Raw genomic sequence first — 25294 nt, 5'->3', positions numbered from 1 at the left:
TAAGGTGTGAGTTATCCCCTCAGGCCGAGCCCTATTGGCAGCTGAAATGCTATGTCATGCAAAATGAATAAGAGATAGAGAGTGTATATGATCCTGACTGGCTGACACAGTGGAGCCATGACTCTTGATCTCCAGGTTGTGAGTTCAGGCTCCACACTGTGTAGAGATTAGTTAGAAATAAAATATAAAAAAGGAAATGCCTAGGTTTTTAAGTCACTTAAGCCACCCATTCTTGATATCAGCACAGGTCATGATATCAGATTTGTAAGACTGATATCCACATCATGGTCTGTGCTAGATGTGGGACCTACTTAAGACTCATTCTCCTAAAAAAAAAGACTCATTCTCCTTCTCCCTATGCCCATTCATGCACTCCCTCTCTTTAAAAAAAAGAACTGGCTAGTGTAGAAGGCACTATAAGTACAAGCTAAAGGCCTGTAATCTGCTGAGGAGCTAGGATATAGTTATACTATATGTGTATAACTTAACAGTGTTGCCCACTTCAGAAGGAAAACAAAAAAAAATCCATTCAAACTAAATACTTAGGTTTTAATATCAAAAACATAACATTCAAATTGCAATGCTTTTGCTTAGCGAACAATTTTCATAGCGAACTCATGCCAGGAGGCGTCAACAATATTGAATTGCATTCACGACAGCCACCTGGTTCTGCTTTCTCATTGATCATTTCCATAATAGGTTTATAAGTTGTCGGTGTGAATATCTTTCTTGAGAAAGTGGTCCAATTCTAGTTTGTCTAGTACTTTCTGGAGGTGACCGATTAGCGCTTGTCTTTGTTCTCTGAAAATAAAGAGAGAAGTTATTAAAGATATCCAAAGAACCTAAGAAGCAGTATTCTCCATAGAAAATGCAAGAAGGACACCTGGATGGCTGAGGGGTTGAGAATCTGCTTTCAGCTCAGGGTGTGGTGCCAGAGACCCGGGATAGTGACCCACATGGGACGCCCCACAAGAGGCCTGCTTCTCCCTCTGCCTATAAATCTGCCTCTCTGCGTGTGTCTCTCAAGAATGAATAAATTATTTAAAAATCTTAAAAAGAAAATGCAAGGAGAAGTACCATTTACAAAGGAGAAAAACAAAACATTTGCAAGGTAAGGGACAATCCAGCAAATAAAAACAGTGACAATTCAGGGTCAATGTCCTCCTCAAACTCAGGTGTGAACAGTAGGATCCTTGAGCTTGAAGGAACTGGTGAGACTCAGATAATATCAATCTACATAACTGGAGATGGCATGAACTCTGAGTGAAGACCAAGGTTTGAGAAACTCCAAAGAAGGCCCAACCCCACCTCTCTCCCAGCAGCCCACTGAGTCGGCTGGGAAACATACTGGATGATTCCTCCTACACTCACCTCACTGCTTGCTTCATGGCATATACCACGAACTTTCTCTGCAGTTCTGGAGGTCCCTGCACTCCTTCAAGCAATTTGAGTATTTTTTCATGTTCTGAACATATTTAGAAAAAAAACACCATCAGTATTTGTAAAGAACAAAGAGGATGTAGAACTCAATCTTGGTGTTTCAGTAATCATTCAAGGGCTAGAATGTTAAAGCATGTGAGTTTTCCATGCTGTTAAACTTCACGTGAGTTTAACAGACAATTGAATACAGCCACCAGTGGAGGACTCAGACACGATATCCAATTAAGGAATACAAAAGATCAAGATAAATTACATTTCCTAGAACACTTCAGTTCAAATAATGAGGAACTATTCTATTTGTGAAAACACAATTCTGGCAAAGGATGAGCCTCAGGAGGTCAGTTCAATCTATTCTAAATCACAGAATGAGAAAGACTTCCTGTGGTTTCATGGAGAGGAATTCTTATCATACTTACGTCCTCCAAACTCTCGAATTTCCTTCTTCAATTGTTCTTTGATTTCCATATTGATTACCATTGGTATTGGCAGTTTATCTGGCACATCTGACGCAGACATTGCTGCGACCTTGAAGTCATCTGCAGAGAGACAACTGGTAAAGATTATTCTTACCAGTGCATTACTACCAGTTTTGTGAAGCAGCCCACCCTTGCTAGTATTGGTTAATTCATGAGAGTAAGAATCCACCTGACTGGGTAGAATACAATCTCCTGACATATTAAAAAACTCTGGAGGAACATATTTTGATAAGAGGCCATCGGGTGGGGGATCCCTGGGTGGCTCAGCGGTTTAGCGCCCGCCTTCACGCCCAGGGCGTGATCCTGGAGTCCAGGGATCAGGTCCCACATCGGGCTCCCTGCATGGAGCCTGCTTCTCCGCCCCCCTCCCCCTGCCCCCCATGTCTCTCATGAATAAATAAACAAAATCTTTAAAAAAAAAAAAAAAAAAAAAAAAAAAAAAAAGAGGCCATCGGGTGCGGGTGCCACCCAGGTTGACCACTTTTCCTGCCCTCCCCATGGATACGGTCAAAGACAGGTGCCTTTGGAAACCAGACTGAATGTGGAGCTGCAATCATGAGCATTTCAACAACCTCCCATACACACACACACACACACACACACACACACACCTGCTTCTTGTCTCTAGAGTTTCCGTTTCTTAGCAAAAGACTATACCAGATAGATGGATTGGGTCTGAAAATTCGGCCTCAGGAAAAATAATACAATAAAGAAGCCTCTTATATTCTTGGAACTATGTGTACACATAGAAACCTACTTGGACACTACAACCAATTAAGAAACCTTCACAGAGCCTTGGCACTTCTGACTTAATGTCCCTTTGATGCCATCAATAAGTGGAAAGCTGAATGTGTCCCTTGATATCCAAAAGCCTAAACTGGCACTCGAGTCATCACCAAAAATCCCAGCCAGTAAATGAAAATCCTCATCATTCTTTTCTATCAAAGAAATTTAATTTGTTGTACTCCAAGAGTGACAAGTCTACTTCATTCAATCACCTTCCTCTTGCCAAGCATCAAGTCAACTTTGGGAATCAGCAGTGAAGAAGACAGAAGAAACCCTTCCTTATTGGAATGTATAACCTTGGTGGTAGGTATAAAATGAGTCAAGGGAATAATACAGTTTGAGTTTGTATCAGGAAGTACATAAGCAGGGATGCGACAGAGAGCAGGAGGGGAAGCATACATGAGTGAGTGGTCAGTTGGGGCGCTCTGAGGAGGTGATCCCTGGGCAGAGCCAGGAGCGGGAGAATGAGCCGGCTAGTGCACACACAAAGCAGGAATTCCAGGGGCCCTGAGGTGACGAACCAGGGCCAGGGAGCAATGGACACACACAAAGGCAGAAAGGAGGACACAGAGAGGACAGGTGATTGTAGGAGAGGATGGCAGGGCTAGGTCCTGTAGGGTGTGTACACCAGCATTGGAATCTCAGAATCTGTGCAGAATACAGGGTGGAGTTGATGACACTAATGATGTATGTGTCAAGAACTGATTACTGTTTGGACATGGTCATTGTGAGCACAAAGAAAGAGGTGTATTCCTAGGGTCAAGTGGGCAAGCAGGGTGTAACCTCAGAACGTAGGGGAGCAGGTGGATGAAGCAGGAGGCAGTGTGGAATGAGGTACAGTGTAATGATGGGACTCAGGAATGATGACACTCTTAAGAGTCTAGAGAAAGAAAAGCAGAAGGAAGAATGAAAAGGCATATTCAATGAGGAAAAGGAAGGCAGTAGGGTGAGGAAGTTGGGAGGTCAGAAATATTTCCAGGAAGGACAGAGTGAACACCTGGTCCAGTGTCATTGAGAAATTGAGGGTAGCATCAGCCAGGGCCGGTAAACTTGAGGGAAAATGCTCCCATGGCATGGAGGGCCCAGAGATGGGGCTTCCGTGAGTCAGATCGGAAAAGGGAGAAGAGGACAGGCATCCTCACCATCTTCCAAGGATATGGCTGAGCCTCCGGGGTGGGATGCTCCCTCTCCTTCCTCTTTCACTGACAGCAGTGCCATCCTCTGCATTTTTTTAGATGAAGGAGGAGTGATGGATTTCCTAGGATGTTTCATTTGGCTTCAGGGCCCGACAGCAGACTCCTCTGCTTTATCAGTCATCACTTCCTGAGGAACATCAAGAAACATGTTCCATTAATGACTAAAATGCAACCATACCTATGGTCCTTAAAAAGTTAAAAATAGAATGACGCTAGAAATTCCAGCAATTTCCCTACTAGCTATTTACCCAAAGGGTACAAACTGACTGATGAAGGGGCGCATGTTTATAGCAGCATTTTCTACAATAGCCAAAGTATGGTAAGAGCACAAATGTCCATCGACTATTAAATATACAAAAAAGAGATGGTGTATATACAATGGAATATTACTTATCCATCAAAAACAATGAAATTTTGCAATTACTTGGATGGAGCTAAGAGCATAATCCTAATTTAACTAAGTCAGAGAAAGGCAAATATGCTATGGTTTCACTTATATTTGGAATTTAAGAAACAAAACAGATGAACATGGGGTGCAAAAAGATGGGCAAACCATAAAAAAGACTCCTAACTACAAAGACCAAACTGAGGGTTACTGGAGGGGAAATGAGCATGGAGTTGGGTTTAATGTGTGACAGAGACTAAGGAGGACATTTGTTGTGATGAGACCCGGTAATGTATTGAAGTGTAGAATCACTGAATTCCACCCCTGAAACTAATAGTAATTTTGTATTTTAAGTAATGCAAGTTTAAATAGAAACTTGAGGGGATCCCTGGGTGGCTCAGCGGTTTAGCACCTGCCGTCGGCCCAGGCTGTGATCCTGGAGTCCCGGGATCGAATCCCACATCAGGCTCCCTGCATGGGGTCTGCTTCTCCCTCTGCCTGTGTCTCTGCCTCTGTCTCTGTCTGTGTGTGTGTGTGTCTCTCATGAATAAATAAATAAAATCTTTAAAAAACTTGAAAAATCATGTAACCATTCCAAAACTGCATTCTACATATGTAAATACACTTGAATTTGCATCATTATTCTGATATTTATTAAGGGACAAGTTTTAACCGCGCCCACACAAATATCTGTTGTCAGAAAACCCAGCGTAATTTCCATACAGTCTATGTAGAAAACGGGGAAAGCTAATATAGAAGTGTTGACCAAAGGCAAACACTGTACATGAGGAATCAGATTGCTTCTGGAATGTGAGCTCCTCAGCCAGAATGGAATAAACATGTGATTATATCTTTGAGAAAGTATAAACCATTCTGTGAAAATCCTTTCAAGAGAAATCACTTCATTTCCTTTCCTAATTTAAGTGAACTTTATCTCTATTGACAGAATCTTTACAGAATTCCCCTAGTAGAGGGTAAGAAGAGACCTCTTTAATCCACCCACTTCCAATGGCAGGGAGTTCAAACACATCAGACTAGGAGCCATGTGATGAGCATTTGTCAATGTTGCTCATAGATGAAATGGGACATATTGATAGGAAAGACTACTGGAAACGTCTTCACATCCTACGATAACCCTCACATTTGCCCCACCATGTTGGCATCAATTTGTGGTTAATACCTGTTCTGAACCATGGACAGTGTCCCTGCAGGAGGAGTGCAAAAGAGGGAAATGATTTTCATGGAACTTTTCATTCCAGCTAGATTCCCTGCTAAATGCTTTCCTTGTACTGACCCTCTTAATCTTACACAAACCCCGTTAGTTTGCAACGCTAAACATTACCCAGGGTGACATATGAAAGTGGCCCCCTACTCAAAGAGCAGAGAGAGGCTGAAGGAAGAGGACCCCCAATCCAGATTGGTAGGTAGGAGGTGTAATAAGCAAGGATATTTTCATACAAGGCTTGTCTTTGGCTGGCAGGAGGAATAGATAATCCACCCCCTCCTACCAGAACCTCCAAGTTTATATGGAGCCCTCAATTGGGTTCAGTCACATAGGTGCACATCCAGCAGCAATCATGTCCCCTCAGACACTCCACCCCTCAGGACTGGCTATAACAATCATATCTATTTCCCTCTGCCACAATGTGCCCTGAACCGTCCGCCCAGGGTTCCTTAGGCATGTAGGTGGCTCTCTGGCTACACCAACAGTTGGATTGTTTCCTTTGCTGGTCCACCCTGTAGAAAGTTCTTTGCATCTGGTGCCAAATCTGTAAACAGACACCACAGGAGCAGCAGAAGTCCAAGTTTGGAAGCACAGATAAACACAGGGTTTATATGGGAAGGTCGTCCCCTTGTGTGACAATCCCACTTGTGGCCTGCTCCGTACATGTTTCTGTGGCTGCAGCATCAGGAACCTGACCTCATAATGCCTCCCACACATGCTGGGCAGGGAAGGCCGCAGTTTGAGGCAAGAGAATATGGACCTGGAGTGGGATCTGCCAGAGAAGGACCCAGACCTGCTCCCATTTAACAATGGTGTGGTCTCCCGTCTGGGTATGGTGAATCTTAGCAGAATAGGGGGATCCCAGGGGACATGGAGCCCTTCCTTCTCCTGCACAACTGTGAAGAAACATACTCTTTCTGCAGAGACCCTTTTGCAAATCCCAGAAGATCCCATCTCTCCAAGGACCAACAGGGATTAGTGTCCTGAGCAGCAGAGCACAGTGATCTACTTTGAGATTTGGGCTATGCCTCTCTCCTGAGGCTTCAATAGCTTTATGATGCTGAATATCACGGTAGGAGACTCCAGTCTGTGGTATGGGGTAAGAAACAGGCCTTACTGGTCAGTCCTTCAAATACATTGAAGCCGGGACAGTACTGTAGTCCACCAGAACAAAGTGGATTTAATGTAGGCTATTTAATCTGTTGCTTTAATTTCCCATTCTTCTCTTCTAACATTCTGCTGCCCACAGTTCATATGGGACATGGAACCTCCACCTCATATCATGTTCCTCAGCCCAATCTTCCATATTGTGACCCTTAAGACGTGACACAGATCCCTGTCTATTTGACAAGGCTAAGTGTACACAGAACTCATCTTCTCCAATCCCCTAATGGTGGTGGCCTGCTTTGCCTAGTAGCGGAAAGCCTGCATTAGGACCAGGTGTTGTCTACACAAAGCATGGCATATTGAGAACCCTCACTGGGAGGGAGGGGCCCATGTAATCACTTGCCACCCTCTCATCAGGCGAGAACTTGGCAAATGGTCCCTCTCTTGGGGTCCCTCTCTTGGCAGATTCCTCTCGAAGTTGCCTGGGGCCCTGCCCAGAAGGCATAGAGCAGCTGTTGTTGCATGTTGTTGCACTGATCAAGTCCATGTATTGTCCAGGCCCTTTCTGCCTGGTGCTCTGGTGTGACCTCCCTGCCCATGCACACCATCTGCTGAATCTATGGGAGGGGCAGGGGCTAGGGCTCAGCCAAGGCAGAGGCTTCTTCACGGCCAGGAGTCTCAGTGCCTTAGGAGCCAGAGTGTGCAAAACAGCAATGACAGCCTGGCCACACACCCAAATATCTCTCCACATACCCTGACCTCATGAGGGCTTATTCATGATCATCCACTTCACCTTCCTGGTGTCCATGACCTAGGGATCATCCCTGTATTTCAGGCCAACTGTCAGGGCAAGAGTTCTCAGCCCCTTATTTAGCAGCCACTGCCACCTAACCCAGAGCCACACTAACCACACCTGGAGGTATGCCCTGGACTTTGGCTGCGTGGGTGGCTATGTCAGTGAACTCAGTAGGCATAGGAGCAATCTTCAAGAACTTTCCTCAGCTGGGCACTCCTGCGTCCTGCAGCAGTGTTGCTGAATTTCATTTCCTTTGTGTCAGGGGTCAGAGGGTATGGGACACATTGACCTATCTTCCTCATCCATCACCAGTAGTGCTGCTCTTCACTCAGGGGTTCTCCTTCTTAGTGGCTCTCAGGCCCTGTCCTTGCACTCAGACTAGAATCCCTGGGAAGCTCAACTTCGATGAGCAGAGCCTAAAATCTCTAACATACTTCCTCCTGTCCCCCCTTGTCTGCCACCCCCAGGTGCTTGGAGCAGTGCACTTCACACACCCTTCTCTACACTTAGCTCTTTTTTCAACTTGCTATCCTAGCTGTGGCCTGTCATCAGGTACCAGTGCCCGCCCATCTATTCACAGCAGAGGCCAGCCTACCCTAGCCATGGATTTCCCGCATCTACTGGGTGACCAGGTGCAACTCCCTGCAGTAACACATCAGACTGCCTGAAAATGTGGGGGTGTCCCCAAATACATGGAGTGGTCTTCAAGCATCTGATGGACCTCCACACCTCCCCACACAGAGAGTGAAGGCCAAGCCTGGAATTCCCCAGTGATGCCTCCTTCTCCAAACCTATTTCTCTGGTCTCCTGGCTGACTGACCCCTGGGAAATTCCTCTGCAGGTTATGGGTGAAATCAGGCATTGACCCATTACAGAGAGACAAGAAGGGACCAGGGAAATCAGCAGACCACACCACATGGGTCCTGGCAGGTTTAAGAAGCAAAGGATGTACATACAAGGCTGGTCTTGGGCAGCTGCATGAGGAGATCTTCACAGAGCTGGCCAGAACAAAAGAAGTTTGCATAGATGACTCCACGGAGTTGTCCCAGGCACATTCCAGATGTGCCCAGCAACCCTTACTCTGAAGCTGTGGCCTTGCCACAGTTCCTAAGGGGGATCAGAACTTACATTCAATGAGGGCGTGGTGTGAGGGGGTTCCGATGTCTTGGGGCCAGCTTGGGGTCAATGGGAGTTCACGTCTCTCAGTAACTTCTCCTGCAAACAGCAAAATTCTGGCAAAAACTAGGAATAAGGTAAGGAAGGGGAGATGTAGGGGGTCAGGAGCAATGAGCGAGCACAAAGATTCCCATGATAGGTGGCTGGCTTGGGGATGAGAGCCTTCTCCTTGCTCCGTAGCCTTCAGCGTGCAGGATTATCCTTCATCAAAATTCCTTTGCCTGGCAAAGGACCATCCTATGAAAGTGAAGAGATGAGAAAAGGGCAGGACTCATTAAGAGTTTCCAGGAGGAGGACTGACAGGCCTCGGAATTCCACAGCCTGAGGCTCCAAGTGCTTGTTCACCACATTCACAAGGAACCTAAGAAACAGGAGTGACTAATGGAAAATCATAGCAGTGGGCTTGCTTCTGTCAGTGTGCAATTGACACGTTTGTTGATTCATCAATGTCTTGTGAGATTGCTGAGTGTGAATCCATTTTTCTGAGAATTATCATCCCCTGCAAATTCCCTTAGAAATATTTTAACTGAGAGATTTTAATTGCATTTAATTCAGAAATGTTGAATATCTGGATGGGACTAAGGTGACCACGTGAGAGGTGAGCAACATTGGAAGGCTGGCCAGTCCTCAGTTGAGCCCAGTCGAGCCCAAGGGCCGCCTCTCCTTTAGTTTCTCAGGGTGCCCGCCTGGCACTCTCCATGGTACCCACTAGCAGTGGAGCAGAAAGAGCCCTTCTCCCTCTCACAGCTGCTCTGCACTCTCTGCATTGTCACAAGTACGTCTGAGCACCCAGGTGGAGTGTTGGTACACTGACATTCTTCAGGCTAAGATCGAATATAATAAGAATATTGCCTTTTTTATGAAGAGACTCCAGGCTTTGGTCATACTGAATGTGAAAAGTAGTTGCTACCAGGTGGTATGATTTCTGCTGATTTCCAAATGAATATTGTGTTTTTTTTTCTTTCACTTGCCATGGTGAACACTGTTTTAGATAGCTTGCTTTCAATTGCAGGGAAAGAAAACTCTCTTGTTTTTGGCTAAAATGACACAAGAAGCCAACAACTAAGGGGAGATTATCATCAAAGGAGGTTGAATAATACTATAATAACAATATAACTAAGGGCCTGGTCCATTCCTCAGGTTCTCTTCTGCTTGTTTTGAAACTACATCATCCCAGTTCTGGCTCCTCTTCATGATCGCAAGGGGGCTGCCAGGGATCTTCCCTTACATACTACTCCAGGACTGTGTAGTAAAAGAATGGGGTCACATCTCTCCCTCAGGCTCCCTGAAGAAGGGACAATTTACTTAGCTGTGACAATTTACTTAGCTCAGGCCCTAGATACCAAATGCACAGACTGAAAAAGAACACATTCAAAAGGCTTGATCATGTCCTCAAATAGAATCCTGTTTTCAACAATCAGAATATAATTTCTTCTCAAGCATGCAAACATTAACAACAGTGTCAACATCCCAACTCCCAGGGCAGCCCAGGTGGCTCAGTGGTTTAGCGCCACCTTCAGCCCAGGGCCTGATCCTGGAGACCCGGGATTGAGTCCCACATTGGGCTCTCTGCATGGAGCCTGCTTCTCCCTCTGCCTGTGTCTCTGCCTCTCTCTCTCTCTCTCTCTCATAAATAAATAAAATGTTTTAAAAAATCCCAACTCCTAAATTTCATGCAGAATATGTTCTCTAAACAAAATGAAATTAAATTACTACTTCTTAGCAACATAACAAAAGGGACTCTAAAATTTGATAACATGCTTCTAAACCAATACTTACTACTGAACTCTAGGAAAGCCTGGCACGACCAAATCTGTGGGACACAGGTAAGGAGGAACAGAGAGGAAAATGTATAGCTTTATATGCCTCTGTTAGGAAAGAAAAATGGCTGCCAATTATCGAAGTCTGTCCATGGAGGAAGGTGTAAAAAAGACTACAATAAATCCAAGAAAATAGAGTGAGAGCTATTCTGTACTCTGAACACTCGTGTCTTCTCACAAGCATGTGTTGAAATCCAAACCCCCATAGAAGCAGGTATTAGGAGGCATCAGGGACTTTGGCAGGATCCAAGGTCAGGACCGGGTCGTGAACCCAATGGGACTCAGTGATTCAGAAAGAAGGCTCCACAGAGACCTGAATCCCTCCCAGCACTGAGGGCAGAATGAGGGCTCCAGGCTCCGACCAGGCTGTGGACCTTCCCTAGGTTTCCCTGGTGCTGGCACCCTGGTCCTGGGCATCCCAGCCTCCACCGGCAGGGCCAACACGTGTCTGTCCTTGTCATCTTGCCCTTTTGTGGCATGTTCTGCCAGCAGCCAGAATAATCTAAGACAGATCTTCAGAGGAAAGTGTAAGTTAATGACAGGGAAAAGGAAAATAACCATAAATATGCTCAACACAAGCAGAAATTGGTCGCTGACAGGACTAAGAGCCCACGCCATCCTTGGCTCGATTATCAAGGACAATTTAGCCACAGATAAGCAACACTAGCAAACAAGCAGGAGACCGAGCCCTGCAACCAGAAGACAGCAGGAACACCCAGAATGATGTTATATCAAATTTGGAATCTGAGATGAAATAGACACTTTTCTAGAGCAATGAAACATACCAAATCCCACCAAGTAAAAACAGAAAACCAAAACACTAGTATATGTGGCACAACTTTTAGCCCCAACTGAAGATCCTTCCTATCCCAAAGGCTTTCTCGAGGAGTCCTTCACACATTCAGGAGGGAAAATTTACCAGTCTTACGCAGACTCCTTCAGAAAAGAGAAGAAAGTATTTGAGTTCCCTTCTCATTTTAGGAGGGCAGCATAAACATGTTGCCAGCATCAAAGAAAAATATTGAAAGATAGGAAAGTGAAAGATTCAGATCTCTCTCCTGAATATAGGCACACAACTCCTAAACAAATGGTTAACAAATGAAATTAAATAAGACATAAAAAAAAAAACAAGCTTAAGTGTTTGCTGGGCCTACTACTGGGAGGCAAGACTGGTTTCGCCCTGGAACCTTCATAATATGCTACATGAACAGCAAAAGCAAGGGAAAAGTAGTAACACAGCTATTGTAATAATCAGGTTGTACCTGTTCATGGGCAACAAGACCAGCAACTTCAGATAAACCAAGACTTCTTTAACTGAAGAAAGGATATCTGCCAAAAAACAAACCAACAAACAACTGAACATAGTGGTGTATTTAATGATGACGTAACAAAACTTTTTTTACTTGAGTTTAAATAACACAAGGTTGTCTACTGTGTATTCAAGAACATATCGCAAGAACTAGAAAATGACAGTAAATATAGTAAGTATAAATTTGGAAAAGCAGAAGTGACATTGTCATTGTTCACAGTTGACACAGTTTCTGACACAATATCCAAAAGGATGTAAAATATTGAGAATTAATAAGTGTATAATAGTCAAGTTACCAGACATTAGAGATGAACCCAATCACCTGTATTCCTGTGTCATAACAAATCAATTAGAAAAAGGTATTTAAAATGCTATAAGAACAGTGTCAAGAATATCAAGGGCAATCACTGGCTCAGTTGGTGGATGGTGGGACTGTTGATCTGGTGGTTGTGAGTTCAAGCCCCACGTTGAATGTAGAGATGACTTAAAAATATTTAAAAATAAAGGAACATCAAAACCTACTGAGTAAACCTAAGTAGGTATTCTGAAGCACTACCCATAAAACTTAACTATCACTGACAGAAGTCAAAGGACTCAGCATTTGGAGATAAATACATTTCTTGTGGATTGGAAGACTTGTATTAATTCACTGTTGTCAATTGCCAGAATAATTATTGCATCACTTAAAATTCAAATAATTTTATTATTTTTATTAATATATTATGTATTTATTCATGAGAGACACACAGAGAGAGGCAGAGACATAGGCAGAGGGAAAAGGAGTCTTCCTGTGGGGAGCCCGATGTAGGAATCAATCCCAGGATGTAGGGATCATGACCTGAGGAAAAGGCAGGCAGATGCTCAACCAGTGAGCCACGCAAGCATCCCAAAATGTAAATAATTTTTTTAAATTTAAAATTAAAAGGAAACCCACCCTGTTACTTTTGGGGAAAATTCGGGCACTCATAATAAATAGTATATGGAATTCAAAGAGTTTAGAATAGCTGAGACCATCTCTTGGCAAAAGAACCACGTTGGAAGACAAATAAAAGCAGACATCTGACTTACTGGAAAGGAGAAGCAATGAGAACTCTGTGGTATTGGAGCAAGGGTAGACGGATGCACCACAGCGACAGGACAGAGTGTCTAGATATAAACCTGGAAACAGCAGTTCCTAGATTGCCGACAACGGGGCTGGCAATACTTTGTGCTCCATTTACTAAGTCCACCTGCTCCCTACGGGAAACTGCGTCTCTGCTCTGACCTGCTTCCTGTCCATACCAAATCAAACTCCAGTGAATAGATGATCTAGAAGGAAACTTAGGATATTACATTCGTGTCCCTAGAGTAGGCAAAGCTTTTGAAAAGAATAAACGCACTGACTTTGAGTAAAAGATTGATTAGACTTAAACTGAACAATTCTGTTCATCAAAAGACACTATTAAGAGAGAGACATAGGGGGTGCCTGTGTGGCTGAACGGGTAAAGCATCTGCCTTCCACACAAATCATTATCTCAGGGTCTTTATGTGACCAGAATTGGGCTCCCTGCTCATTGGGGAGTCTGCTTCTCATCTGCCCCTCTCCCCTGCTCATGATCCCCCACTCTCTCCAGCTCTCTCTCTCATTCTCACACACTTGTGCACTTGTAGCATTTTCTTACACAAATCAAATCCTAAAATAAAAGAGACAGAGACAGAGACATGGGGCTCAGGGGTGCCTCAGTTTTTTAAACACCTGACTTTTGTTTTTTTAATAATAAATTTATTTTTTATTCGTGTACAATTTGCAAACATAAAGAATAACACCCAGTGCTCATCCGTCAAGTGCCTCCCTCAGTGCCCGTCACCCATTCACCCCCATGCCCTGCCCTCCTCCACTTCCACCACCCCTAGTTTGTTTCCCAGAGTTAGGAGTCTTTATGTTCTGTCTCACTTTCTGATATTTCCTACCCATTTCTTCTCCCTTCCCTTCTATTCTCTTTCAATATTATTTATATTCCCCAAATTAATGAGAACATATAGTGTTTGTCCTTCTCTGATTGACTTATTTCACTCAGCATAATACCCTCCAGTTCCATCCACGTTGAAGCAAATGGTGGTTATTTGTCATTTCTAATGGCTGAGTAATATTCCATTGTATACATAAACCATATCTTCTTTATCCATTCATCTTTTGATGGACACCGAGGCTCCTTCCACAGTTTGGCTATTATGGACATTGCTGCTATAAACATCAGGGTGCAGGTGTCCCGGCATTTCATTGCATCTGTATCTTTGGGGTAAATCCCCAACAGTGAAATTGCTGGGTCGTAGGGCAGGTCTATTTTTAACTCTTTGAGGAACCTCCACACAGTTTTCCAGAGTGGCTGCACCAGTTCACATTCCCACCAACAGTGTAAGAGGGTTCCCCTTTCTCCGCATCCTCTCCAACATTTGTGGTTTCCTGCCTTGTTAATTTTCCCTATTCTCACTGGTGTGAGGTGGTATCTTTGTGGTTTTGATTTGTATTTCCCTGATGGCAAGTGATGCAGAGCATTTTCTCATGTGCATGTTGCCCATGTCTATGTCTTCCTCTGTGAGATTTCTCTTCATGTCTTTTGCCCATTTCATGATTGGATTCTTTGTTTCTTTGGTGTTGAGTTTAATAAGTTCTTTATTGATCTTGGAAACTAGCCCTTTATCTGATACGTCATTTGCAAATATCTTCTCCCATTCTGTAGGTTGTCTTTTAGTTTTGTTGACTGTATCCTTTGCTGTGCAAAACCTTCTTAGTGGCATTTCTATACACTAACAATGAGACTGAAGAAAGAGAAATTAAGGAGTCAATCCCATTTACAATTGCACCCAAAAGCATAAGATACATAGGAATAAACCTAACCAAAGAGGTAAAGGATCTATCTATACCCTAAAAACTATAGAACACTTCTGAAAGAAATTGAGGAAGACACAAAGAGATGGAAAAATATTCCATGCTCATGGATTGGCAGAATTAATACTGTGAAAATGTCAATGTTACCCAGGGCAATTTACACGTTTAATGCAATTCCTATCAAAATAACATGGACTTTCTTCAGAGAGTTAGAACACATTATTTTATGATTTGTGTGGAATCAGAAAAGACCCCGAATAGCCAGGGGAATTTTAAAAAAGAAAACCATAGCTGGGGGCATCACATTGCCAGATTTCAGGCTGTACTACAAAGCTGTGGTCATCAAGACAGTGTGGTACTGGCACAAAAACAGACACATAGATCAATGGAACAGAATAGAGAATCCAGAAGCGGACGCTCAACTTTATGGTCAATTAATATTCAATAAAGGAGGAAAGACTATCCACTGGAAGAAAGACAGTCTCTTCAATAAATGGTGCTGGGAAAATTGGACATCTACATGCATAAGAATGAAACTAGACCACTCTCTTTCACCATACACAAAGATAAACTCAAAATGGATGAAAGACCTAAATGTGAGACAAGAGTCCATCAAAATCCTAGAGGAGAACACAGGCAACACACTTTTTGAACTCGGCCACAGTAACTTCTTGCAAGATACATCCACGAAGGCAAAAGAAACAAAAGCAAAAATGAACTATTGGAACACCTGACTTTTGATTTCAGCTCAGGCCATATCTCAGGGCAGTGAGATCGAGCCCCAAGTTGGAGTCATGCTGGGTGTGTAGCCTACATGAGATTCTCTTTCTCTCACTCTACCTCTCCTGAACCCCATTGCCCGAGTCCCCTACCCAGAGCCTCTCACACGTTAAAAGAAAAAGAGTGAAAAAGCCAAACAGACAGCTGATGACATACAAATTTTTATATTAAATATATGTAGATCTCGGGGATCCCTGGGTGGCGCAGCGGTTTAGTGCCTGCCTTTGGCCCAGGGCGTGATCCTGGAGACCCGGGATCGAGTCCCACATCGGGCTCCCGGTGCATGGAGCCTGCTTCTCCCTCTGCCTGTGTCTCTGCCTCTCTCTCTCTCTGTGTGACTATCATAAATAAATAAAAATAAAAAAATAAATGTAGATCTCAATATATGTCGAACTATAGATAATTTTATTTTTTTTTAATTTTTTATTTATTTATTTACGATAGTCACAGAGAGAGAGAGAGAGAGAGGCAGAGACACAGGCAGAGGGAGAAGCAGGCTCCATGCACCGGGAGCCCGACGTGGGATTCGATCCCGGGTCTCCAGGATCACGCCCTGGGCCAAAGGCAGGCGCCAAACCGCTACGCCACCCAGGGATCCCCTGAACTATAGATAATTTTAAAAATACAAATATCTCAACAAAATATGGGTAAAAGTCCTGGAACAGCCTTTCATAAAAGACATACATGAATAGCCAGTAAACACATCAACCAGCAGAAAATGCAGATTTGACATGAGGTCTCTGAACACCCGCCAGGGCGGCTGAAACAAAAACTGCCCATGCAGCAACTGTTTGTGACAATTTAATGCAACAAACTCTCATATATCGTCAGCTCTAGATTCTGACCTTGATGCCCAAAGCCATTCAAAGATTTAGATAGAAGCGCAGCAAAACTGAGATAAAAAATCTAGGAAAAGTACTCCATCCCCAGCTAAGAGAGAGTATTCAGTAAGAACAAAACAGCCCAAAGTGCAATACAGCACCCTACTAAGACCCATCTCAAAGGCTGGAACAGACCACACAAGGGAGAATCCAGCCCCTAAGGTAGAGCCCCCTAAATGCTCCCCAGCCAGGGCTGAGATACAGTAGCCAAGGAAGAGTAGCGCCCCCGCCCCCCACCTAAGGGAGATGAAGCGCCGAAGGAAACCTCCTCACCAAGGGATGAGAGACAGCACTGAAGGCACATCCACTCTTCTGGGGAGAGATGGACCTTCCCAGGAAGAGTCTCAGCTCCCCAGACCTCAGAGGGAGCACCAAGAAAGAGCCCAAAGCCTCAGTGCTGACAAAGCACCCAAGGTGAAGTTCTCTCCCTGCCAGGACTCAGACGGAGCCCCCCAGGGATATTTCCCTCCAGTCTTAAAGCATCCAAGGACCAGCACCCCCACAGGAGGTGACCAAGCACCCTGGAAAGTCACACGGGACTCTGAGACCTCACCTGGGATCAGCTGAACACCAGAAAAGCCCAGCGTCATCATGGCTGACACAAGCACCCAAGGAAAAGAGCGCCCTGGTTCTGAGCTAAGCACCAAGGAGAGTGTCTCACAGGCTGAGGTAGACGCCCTCAGGGAGAGGAACCCAAGGGCTGGGGTAACGCACCCCAGGAAACATTCCCCTCACAGAGCTTGAATGGATCCCCCGGAAACACTCCCCACCACTCACCCTCCCGGCCTCCCTTGCGGCAGCCACCCCTGCGGCAGCCACCCCTGCGGCAGCCACCCCGCCCCCGCCCTGCTCCTCGCCACCAAAACCCAAATCCCCGAAACCCTGAACCAAACGCCGCCTCTGTATAGGATTAAGATAATCACCCAAAGTCGCGTCCCCACACGGGTCCTGAGAGAGTTCCACAAAGAAAGTCCCTCGCAGAACTCGGAGACAAAACCAAGGAACAGCCTCCTCTCCAACATGGCGGAGATAACCTGCCCAGAACATGCCTCCCCCTGAGTTCAGATCACAACCAAGCAAATGCCTCCACAGGCTGAAGTAGATCCCCCGGGAACACACCACAGCCAAGGAAAAGGCACATCCAGGGCACAGAGAGCCCCCAGGGAAAAAGAATCCACACTCCCAGTGGGAAAATCCTCACCTTGTTCCAGGAGCCCGTCGAGCACCTCACACAACGGCAGTAACGCCTCTCAGGTGGAACTTTCTAGAAAGCGCCCTCTGGGAGTTCCTGGAAATACGCCCCCTGGGGGGTCTGGGAGTGCTGTGCACAGATTGCTGCCATGGGAGAAGACGCTGATGTATTACTACTGCCCCAAGGAAAGGAGAGAAAATGAGTGGGAAATATCAGAGAGGGAGACAGAACATGAGAGACTCCTAACTCTGGGAAACGAACTAGGGGTGGTGGAAAGGGAGGTGGGCGGGGGGTGGGGGTGACTGGGTGACGGGCACTGAGGGGGGGGCACTTGACGGGATGAGCACTGGGTGTTATTCTGTATGTTGGCAAACTGAACCCCAATAAAAAAATAAATTTATGCTACTGCCCCAAGGAGTGTAAGGGAAGCTGCAGGCCATGGGGAACGGCTCACCACACTGCCTCACAACAGCCCGGTTCCCCGAGAAGCTGTGTCACAGCCTGGTTGGTACTGGAGGAGCCTCCTGCCTCCCCAGGAGCCTGCCGTGCCAGCTGCCCTGACCCTGGAAGCCAGTCTTCCCAGTCGCGTCTCAGGCGCCCCCTGCAGGAAGAACTCGGTCACACAAGCCATAGGAAAAAACATTTACCGGAACCAGAACATTTTTTACATAACAGCCAAAGGGTTGAATTTCCACTTGACTGGATATACCAAAAATTGACCCACTGTTTTAACGAAAAAAAAAAAAAAAAGAGGAAGATTATTTGTTCATCATAATTACTAGGAAAAATTAAAGGTTTTGGTGAAAAAATTGTCTACAAAATATGCTTTGCAGGTTATTCTTGGGGGAGAAATATTCAAAGTATTTATTGCACATAAAGTGAAATCAAGACAAGATTACAAACCGTCATCCCTTCTATTCAACACTCCCTACAGGGGTGCCGCCTGGCACCTGAAGATGGTGAACAGGGCTGTACCCACAGAACAAACTCTCAGACTGTTCACTAATGGACAAACCCCAGGAGTGGTGCTTTCCAGGGAGTCACCAGGCATGTCACTTAGGGACAATTGTCTGGGAATAGAGATTGCTGGGCAGCTCCAATCCATTTGGTACCCTCCAGTGGCTGACAGGTCGTGGTTGTACAGAGCTACTGTGGATGTGACGTCATTGGTTTCAGGGCCTCCATGGAGCTGAGGAGAGGGCCCTAGGAATAGCGTTCATCACAACAGCCCAAAGCTCACTGTACCTCCTGGGATCTAGCCATCTTCCTTGATGTTCGCTCTTCCCATCGTTGCCAGCCTTGGCTTAATTAGCAGAGTTCATAAACCATTGAGTAGACAGGATTTACTCGTGTTCTCATTACTTGTATGCTTGACTGGATTTTCACAAGCCCTTCCTGCAACAACCCAGAAGTGCCCGCTCACATATGCTACATTCTAAATGAAGTTTGACTACTGTGCATCCGACTATACATTATTTACACTGCTTTCCTTTTTGTCCTGGAAGGAAACTAATATAGCCAGTGCCTGCATATTGTGAAAACTACCTGCAAAACAGGCCTCCCGGATGGTTTCTCTGGCCAACTGGTTCCATGAAATGCACATGAGGACACGGGTGGAAATTCAGAGAGTATTGGTTTTCAACTTTGCATGATAAAATCACCCAAACTCAGTGCCTGAAAGTTCCCCCAAACCTAGTGGGTGAAAATATATCCATTTCTTTTCTTCTCTCACAGTTCCATTGATCTGAATTCTGAAATATTTTTACGTACTTATGTGAATTCCATCATAATTAACATAGTTTTGGTGTACAACATACTGATTAAACAATTCTTTATATTACTCAGGGCTCCTCATGATAGGTGGAATCTTAATCCGCTTCACGTATTTCACCCATCCCTCCACCCACCTCCCCACTGGTAACCACCACTTTCTCTGTAGTTAAGAGTCTGTTCTTTTGCTTGTCCCTATTTTTCATTGTTCATGTGTTTACTTTCTTAAATTGTACGTATGAGACAAGTCATTTATTATTCGTCTTTCTATGGCAAATGGACAACTCAAATGTGGTAAGTAAAACTGAGGGTCATACTTTAGATGGGGTGACACAGCGCCTTTTGAGGAGAAGGTGGGATTAAGGAGAGAGGGGAAGGGTGACAAGTCAAGGGAATCAGAGTTGAGGCAAAAGGAGGAACGGATACAAAGGCACACAAATGGTCTCAGGCTGCCATGAGCTGGGGGCCAAGAGCCCAGTGTGGCTACATCACAAGGATGGAGGGAGAGGTAGGGGAAAATGTGGGGGGTCCCAAGAGTGCTTGGAGAGATGCTCTGCTCTTTTCAACTGCGCCTTCCATGATTGCACTTCAAAGTCCTTCCCGGCTGAATGGTTCAAGATCCTGGTTAAAACAGTTTAAACACAGGTCTGGACAGCCCACTGCTGCCGACATAACAGACGTTTGCTAGAAGGCGATCAATCTATTCCTCCTTTGAGGTTCTCTGACCATCACTTTTAGAGATTACGTGAATTGAATAATGTACGCATGGAATCCCTATGGGAAGAAAATCATCAGGTATCAGTAGAGACCTAATGCACACCCAAGGGCACAAGACTGTGGGACCCTGACTTTTGATCCTCTTAGATGATCTACACGTTATGTAAAAGCTCCTTCCCAAACCATCAGGGTAAGTTGTCATGGAAGCAGGGCAGGAAGGTCAGCACCCGGGGTTAAGGTTGCCTCCTCCTCAAGACTCCTAAAACAATCTCTGGCTCCAGAGGCCTGGTTGCTTTCCTGTCCCCAGTCAGTAAGAGTTGGCCTTAGCACTTCCTGAGAGGGCCACCTTGCCTGTTCCCTCACGTCCTTGGCCTGAATCTCTTCACAACAGAAGGACTGAATAATCCGTACTTCACGGATACAAGGGAGGAATGGGAAGAGATCAGACATTCCCAGTGTGTTCAGGGCCTGGACACAGGGGCACCCCACAACTTGTTGGTTCATGCTGAGGGTGATGAGAAGTGATTGCTGGGCTCCTTAGTGCTGTGTGACCACTCTACGGACCAGACTCTGGGGAACCTGGCACACAAGAGGGACACTCAATGCACAGAAAAGCTCCACCACAGGCCCACATCCTCTCGGGGAGCAGAAAAACCACCCGAAAGGAGATGTGGGCCTTAGCTTTCAGCAGACTCTCTGCTGTCAGTATGAACTGGTTTTCTGAGTCATTCCCCTTGAGAGGATACTTTATTATTTTAAGTGCAGGTGCTCAGAAGTAAGCCCATCCTTTCATCCTTGTTCCAATCCATGCTGCACAAATTTCTGCTAGGAGAACTCAGCCTTCTGTGCCGGTCTCCTCGAACAGGGAGTCTCAAGATGTACGTTGAAAACTAAGGGGGTCTTGCCATGCACATTATGAAAATTAATAAAGGGACCTTCCCTGAATTGGAGCCAAGAGGCCAGAAGGGGCAGATCTCACACCCTACCACCTGTTAGCCAATTGTGAATCCAACAGGAAGAGAGGAAACTTGCAAATGCACACTACATGTCAGCTACTGCTTTACGATTTCAGTAAGAGGAAGGAAGAAAGATTTTCCTACTGGCCCCAGCAACAGGCCAGAAAGACAGTCCCAGCTCAGCCAGTGAGGGACAGTCACAGGTCAGGCAATGAGTGACAGCCATGCCAGCAAATAAGAGATAGTCACAGCCCAGCCAATGAGGGACAGTCACAGCCCAGCCAATGAGGGAAAGTCGCAGCTCAGCACCCTAGAAGTGGCTCTATTTTCACTTCCCAGTTTATGCCAGTGGACTTTTTGTTGACCACTGCCTCCTCTCCTCTGTAGAATAGCCTTTCTCTCCTTTATTCTATGGACATGCCTACGGTTTTGTTGCAGATTTCTCACGCGGATTGAAATTCCCGGCTTTTCGAAATAAATGCATTTTGGTGGCAAAATAAGTGAGTTTTATTTTTAAGATTAACTATTTTCACCTGGCAAGACAACGTCCTCCCACTTTTTAGTCTGTAGGATGCAATTTAGTAAGGAATCGTTTCCTTTGGTTCTCAAGAGTGCAAGCCATGGACTGAAGATCAGCCCAGGATTAACTCTGCTTCGTGTCCCGCCCAGCTGTCCCACCTAGAGGGACGATATGCTCTCTGGAGACTCGGTTTTCTCAGGTGTTAAGTGGAAATCTAGACCCTGCCTCATAAGGTAGCTGTGGGGTGGAGATGAGCAGGAAGGTAGGTAGTCAAAGCTCACCCTGACACATTTTCCGTGTTCTGTAAATGTTCTGCTCAGGCTTGGTCCTGCCTAGAGGAGGCAGTCATGGCACAGCACCTGGGAGAGGCTACAGGCTCTGGGGCAGAAAGAAGTTCACGGTGGGTCATTCACTGATTGTCCGTGATCTAATGACAGTGACACTACCAAGGGGTGAGGCTGGATGGATCCTCTCCCTCAATCATGAGGTGTACATGGGGCTCCTGCACAGTTTTGGGTGATGGAACCTGACGGGGAAGGACATAGGACTGCAACGACATAAGACAGTGAGGAGGATTATGTCCCCAAGGTTTGGCTTTTCCCCACCACTCTCGTGATTTTTATTAAAGTCAAAGGAGAACTTTACAAGTCAGTTCAGGCAGGACATCTAATGGTGGGTCCATAGTAAGTAAGGTGGGAATCACCCGCTCAGGCCGAGCCCTATGACCAGCTCACAGGCTATGTCATGCAAAATGAATAAGAAACGGAGAGTGCATAGGGAGCTGACTGGCTAGACAGTGGAGACCATGACTCTGGATCTCTGGGTTGTGACTTCAGGCCCCTCATTGAGTGTAGACATTACTTAAAAAGTAAGATTTATAAAAAAAAAAAGGTGTTGCCCGGGTATTTAAGTCACTTAAGTGGCCCACTCTTGACTTCAGCACAGGTCATGATATCAGGGTTGTAACACTGAGCATCTCATCAGGCTCTGTGCCAGATGTGGATCTGCTTAAGAATATCTCTCTCCTCCTTCTGCCACTTCATGCTCACCCTCTCTTTAAAAAAGAAAGGAACTCGTTTATGTAGAAGACAATTATAAATACCAGCTACAGGCCTGTGACATGCTGAGGAGCCAGGATATAGTATAATCTGATGAATTGATAGTGTTGTCCCACTTCAGAAGGAAAAAAATAAACCACAACCCATCCAAACTAAATACTTAGGGCAAAAGCCCATGTTTTAATAACAGAAACTTCTAACGTTCAAGTTGCAAGGCTTTTTCTCAGCCACAAGAAGGCAATTTTCTTAGCAAACTCCCGCTAGGAAGCATCAACAATATCTGGTTGCATCCCAGGACAGACCTGCTTTCTCATTGATCACTTCCTTGAGGGGAGTTCAAATTTGGGGTGTGAATATCTTTGTTGAGAAAGTGGTCTGACTCAAGTGTGTCGAGTACTTTCTCAAGGTGACTGATTACGTCTTGTCTTTGAAATCTGAAATTAAAGAGACAAATCGTTAGCCAAGGGAAACCCAAAGAACCTATGAAGCAGAACTCTCTGTAGAAAATTCAAGAAGTCCCATTTACATGAGAACAGGTAAGGGACATCTTCAAGGTTAGGGACAATCCAGCAAATACAAGGAGTACCGGTTATGGGTCTAGGCCCACCTCAACTTTGGTGTGAACAGTAGACCCACGGAGCTTGGAAGAAAAAGTGAGACTCAGATAATATCAATCTAAAACTGGAAACAACATGAACTCTGAGTGAGGACCAGAGTTTCAGAAATGCCAGGTGGGCACGACCCCACCCCTCACCCAGCACCATACTGGGCCCGCTGGGAAATACACTGGACAATTCCTCCTACACTCACCTCGCTGCTTCCTTCATGGCATACGCGACATATTTTCTCCACAGCTCTGGAGGAACTTGCGCTCCTTCAAGCAATTTGAGGATTTTTTCATATTCTGAATATATATATATATATTTAAAAAAAGACCTTCAGCATTGCAAAGTACAAAGAGGATGTAGAACTCAATCCTGGTATCTCAGGAATCATTCAAGTGGTAAAATGTTACAGAGCATGTGGGTTTTCGTTGGTTGCATCCATATACCCGAACACAGCCACCAATGGAACTCTGACACCCAGTAACCAATTAAGGAATGCAGAACAACAACAACAAAACGTTTACTGGGACACTTTAGTCCAAATAAAGAGGAACCATTCCAATTGTGAAAACCCATTTCTGGCAAAGGTTGAGCCTCAAGAGGTCAGTTGAATGTAGTCTAAATCATAGGATGAGAAAGCAGATTTCCTCTGCTTTCATGGAGAGAAATTCTTATTCTACTTATGTCCTCCAAACTGTTGAATCTCCTTCTTTAATTGCTCTTTGATTTCAATATTGATTTCCATTGGCATTGGCAGTTTATCTGGCAGAACTTCTGACACAGACATTGCTCTCACCCTGGGGTCATCTGCAGAGAGACAACTGGTAATGATCCCTCCCACCCAGTGCATACTACCAGGTTTGTGAAGCAAGCCACCCTTGCTGTCACTGGTTAAGTCACGAGACAAAGAATCCAACGGACTGTGTGGAATACCATCTCCTGCCATATGCATAAGTTCTGGAGGAAACAGATTTTGACAAGCAGCCATGAGTGGAGTTTGACCACTTTCCCTCCCCTCCCCATGGATACTGTGAAAGACAGATGCATCTGGAAACCAGGTCCAATATGGAGCTGCAATCTCATGGAATTCAACAAACCCACACGTGCTCCATGTCTCTAAAGTTTTCATTTCATAGGACGATGCTATAACAGATAGACGTATCAGACTTGAAAATTTGCCTCAGGAAAAATAATAGAACAAGGAAACCTCTTATATTCTTGGCACTGTGCATACACACAGGAACCTAATGGAACACTATAACCAATTAAGAAACATTCACAGAGCCCTGGCGCTCATGATGTAATGTCCGCTTGATTCCCTCAACAAAGCAAAGAGCTGAATGTCTCACTCGATGTCAGGATGTCTGATATTGGCACTATATCACCAAAAATCCCAGGCAGTAAATGATGCTCCTCATCTCTCTTTTCTGTCTCAGGAGATCAATTGATTTCTACACCTAGTGCAACACCTCTACTTCATTTCTTCATCCTCCTGTGTGCCGAGCATCAAGCCAAAACTGGCAATCAGCAGTGAACAAGATAGAAGAACAAGTGAACAAGAAGAAACCCAACTTTTTTGGAATGTATAGACTCATGCGGAAGTCAGGTGGTAGGTATAAAGCGAGCAAAGGGAGTAATACAGTTTGAGTTTCTGTCAGGGAGTAAGTAAGCAGAGATGTGACAGATAGCAGGAGGGGAAAGCCCCCATGAGCACGTGGTCAGGCAGGGCACTCTGAGGAGGTGACCCCTAGACAGAGCCAGGAGCAGGAGACATAGCCGACCTACGCACACGCAGGGCAGGACTTCCAGCTGCAGTGGGGGATATGCAGGGCCCCTAGGATGGGATGAGCCAGGGTTCTGAAACATAGGACAGAGGGAGAAACAGCAAGAAGGACACAGAGAGGACAGGTGAATAAAGGAAAGGATGGAAGGTCCAGATCCTGCAGCGCATGCAGACCGGTGTTGGGGCCTCAGATTCTGTTTTGAGTGCAGGGGGGGGGAGCTGACTGCAGACTAAGGATACACATGTCATCATCTAATTTCTGCGTGGACATGGTGACTCTGGTCACATGGCAACAGATGGGCTCCTAGGGTCAAGTGGGAAAGCAGGACATAAGCTCAGAAGCTAGTGGAGCATGTGGCTGAGGGAGGAGGCAGTATGGAATGAGGGGCAGTGTAACAAGGGAATCAAGGGTAATGACAGTATTAAGAGTCTTGATAGAAAGAGAGC

The 25294-nt window shown here is 45.3% G+C and overlaps 1 protein-coding gene across 1 annotated transcript in view; it reads right to left on the bottom strand.

The window, feature by feature from the left end:
• Positions 1–528: 528 nt before the first annotated feature.
• LOC112668502 (cancer/testis antigen family 45 member A8-like) overlaps positions 529–25294 on the bottom strand; it is an 87779-nt gene continuing 63013 nt past the window's right edge. The window contains exons 4-5 of the mRNA XM_049107170.1: positions 1372–1465; positions 529–801 (exon numbers count right to left, since the gene is read on the bottom strand). Coding sequence (XP_048963127.1) covers positions 702–801; positions 1372–1465 — 194 coding nt within the window. The 3' untranslated portion in view covers positions 529–701. The remainder of the gene's footprint in view (positions 802–1371; positions 1466–25294) is intronic.

Source organism: Canis lupus, chromosome X (genome assembly GCF_003254725.2).
Source record: "Canis lupus dingo isolate Sandy chromosome X, ASM325472v2, whole genome shotgun sequence".
In the NCBI taxonomy this organism is placed as follows: Eukaryota; Metazoa; Chordata; class Mammalia; order Carnivora; family Canidae; genus Canis; species Canis lupus.
The sequence above is the reverse complement of the archived record's forward strand: the minus strand, read 5'-3'. Positions and strand labels throughout refer to the sequence as shown.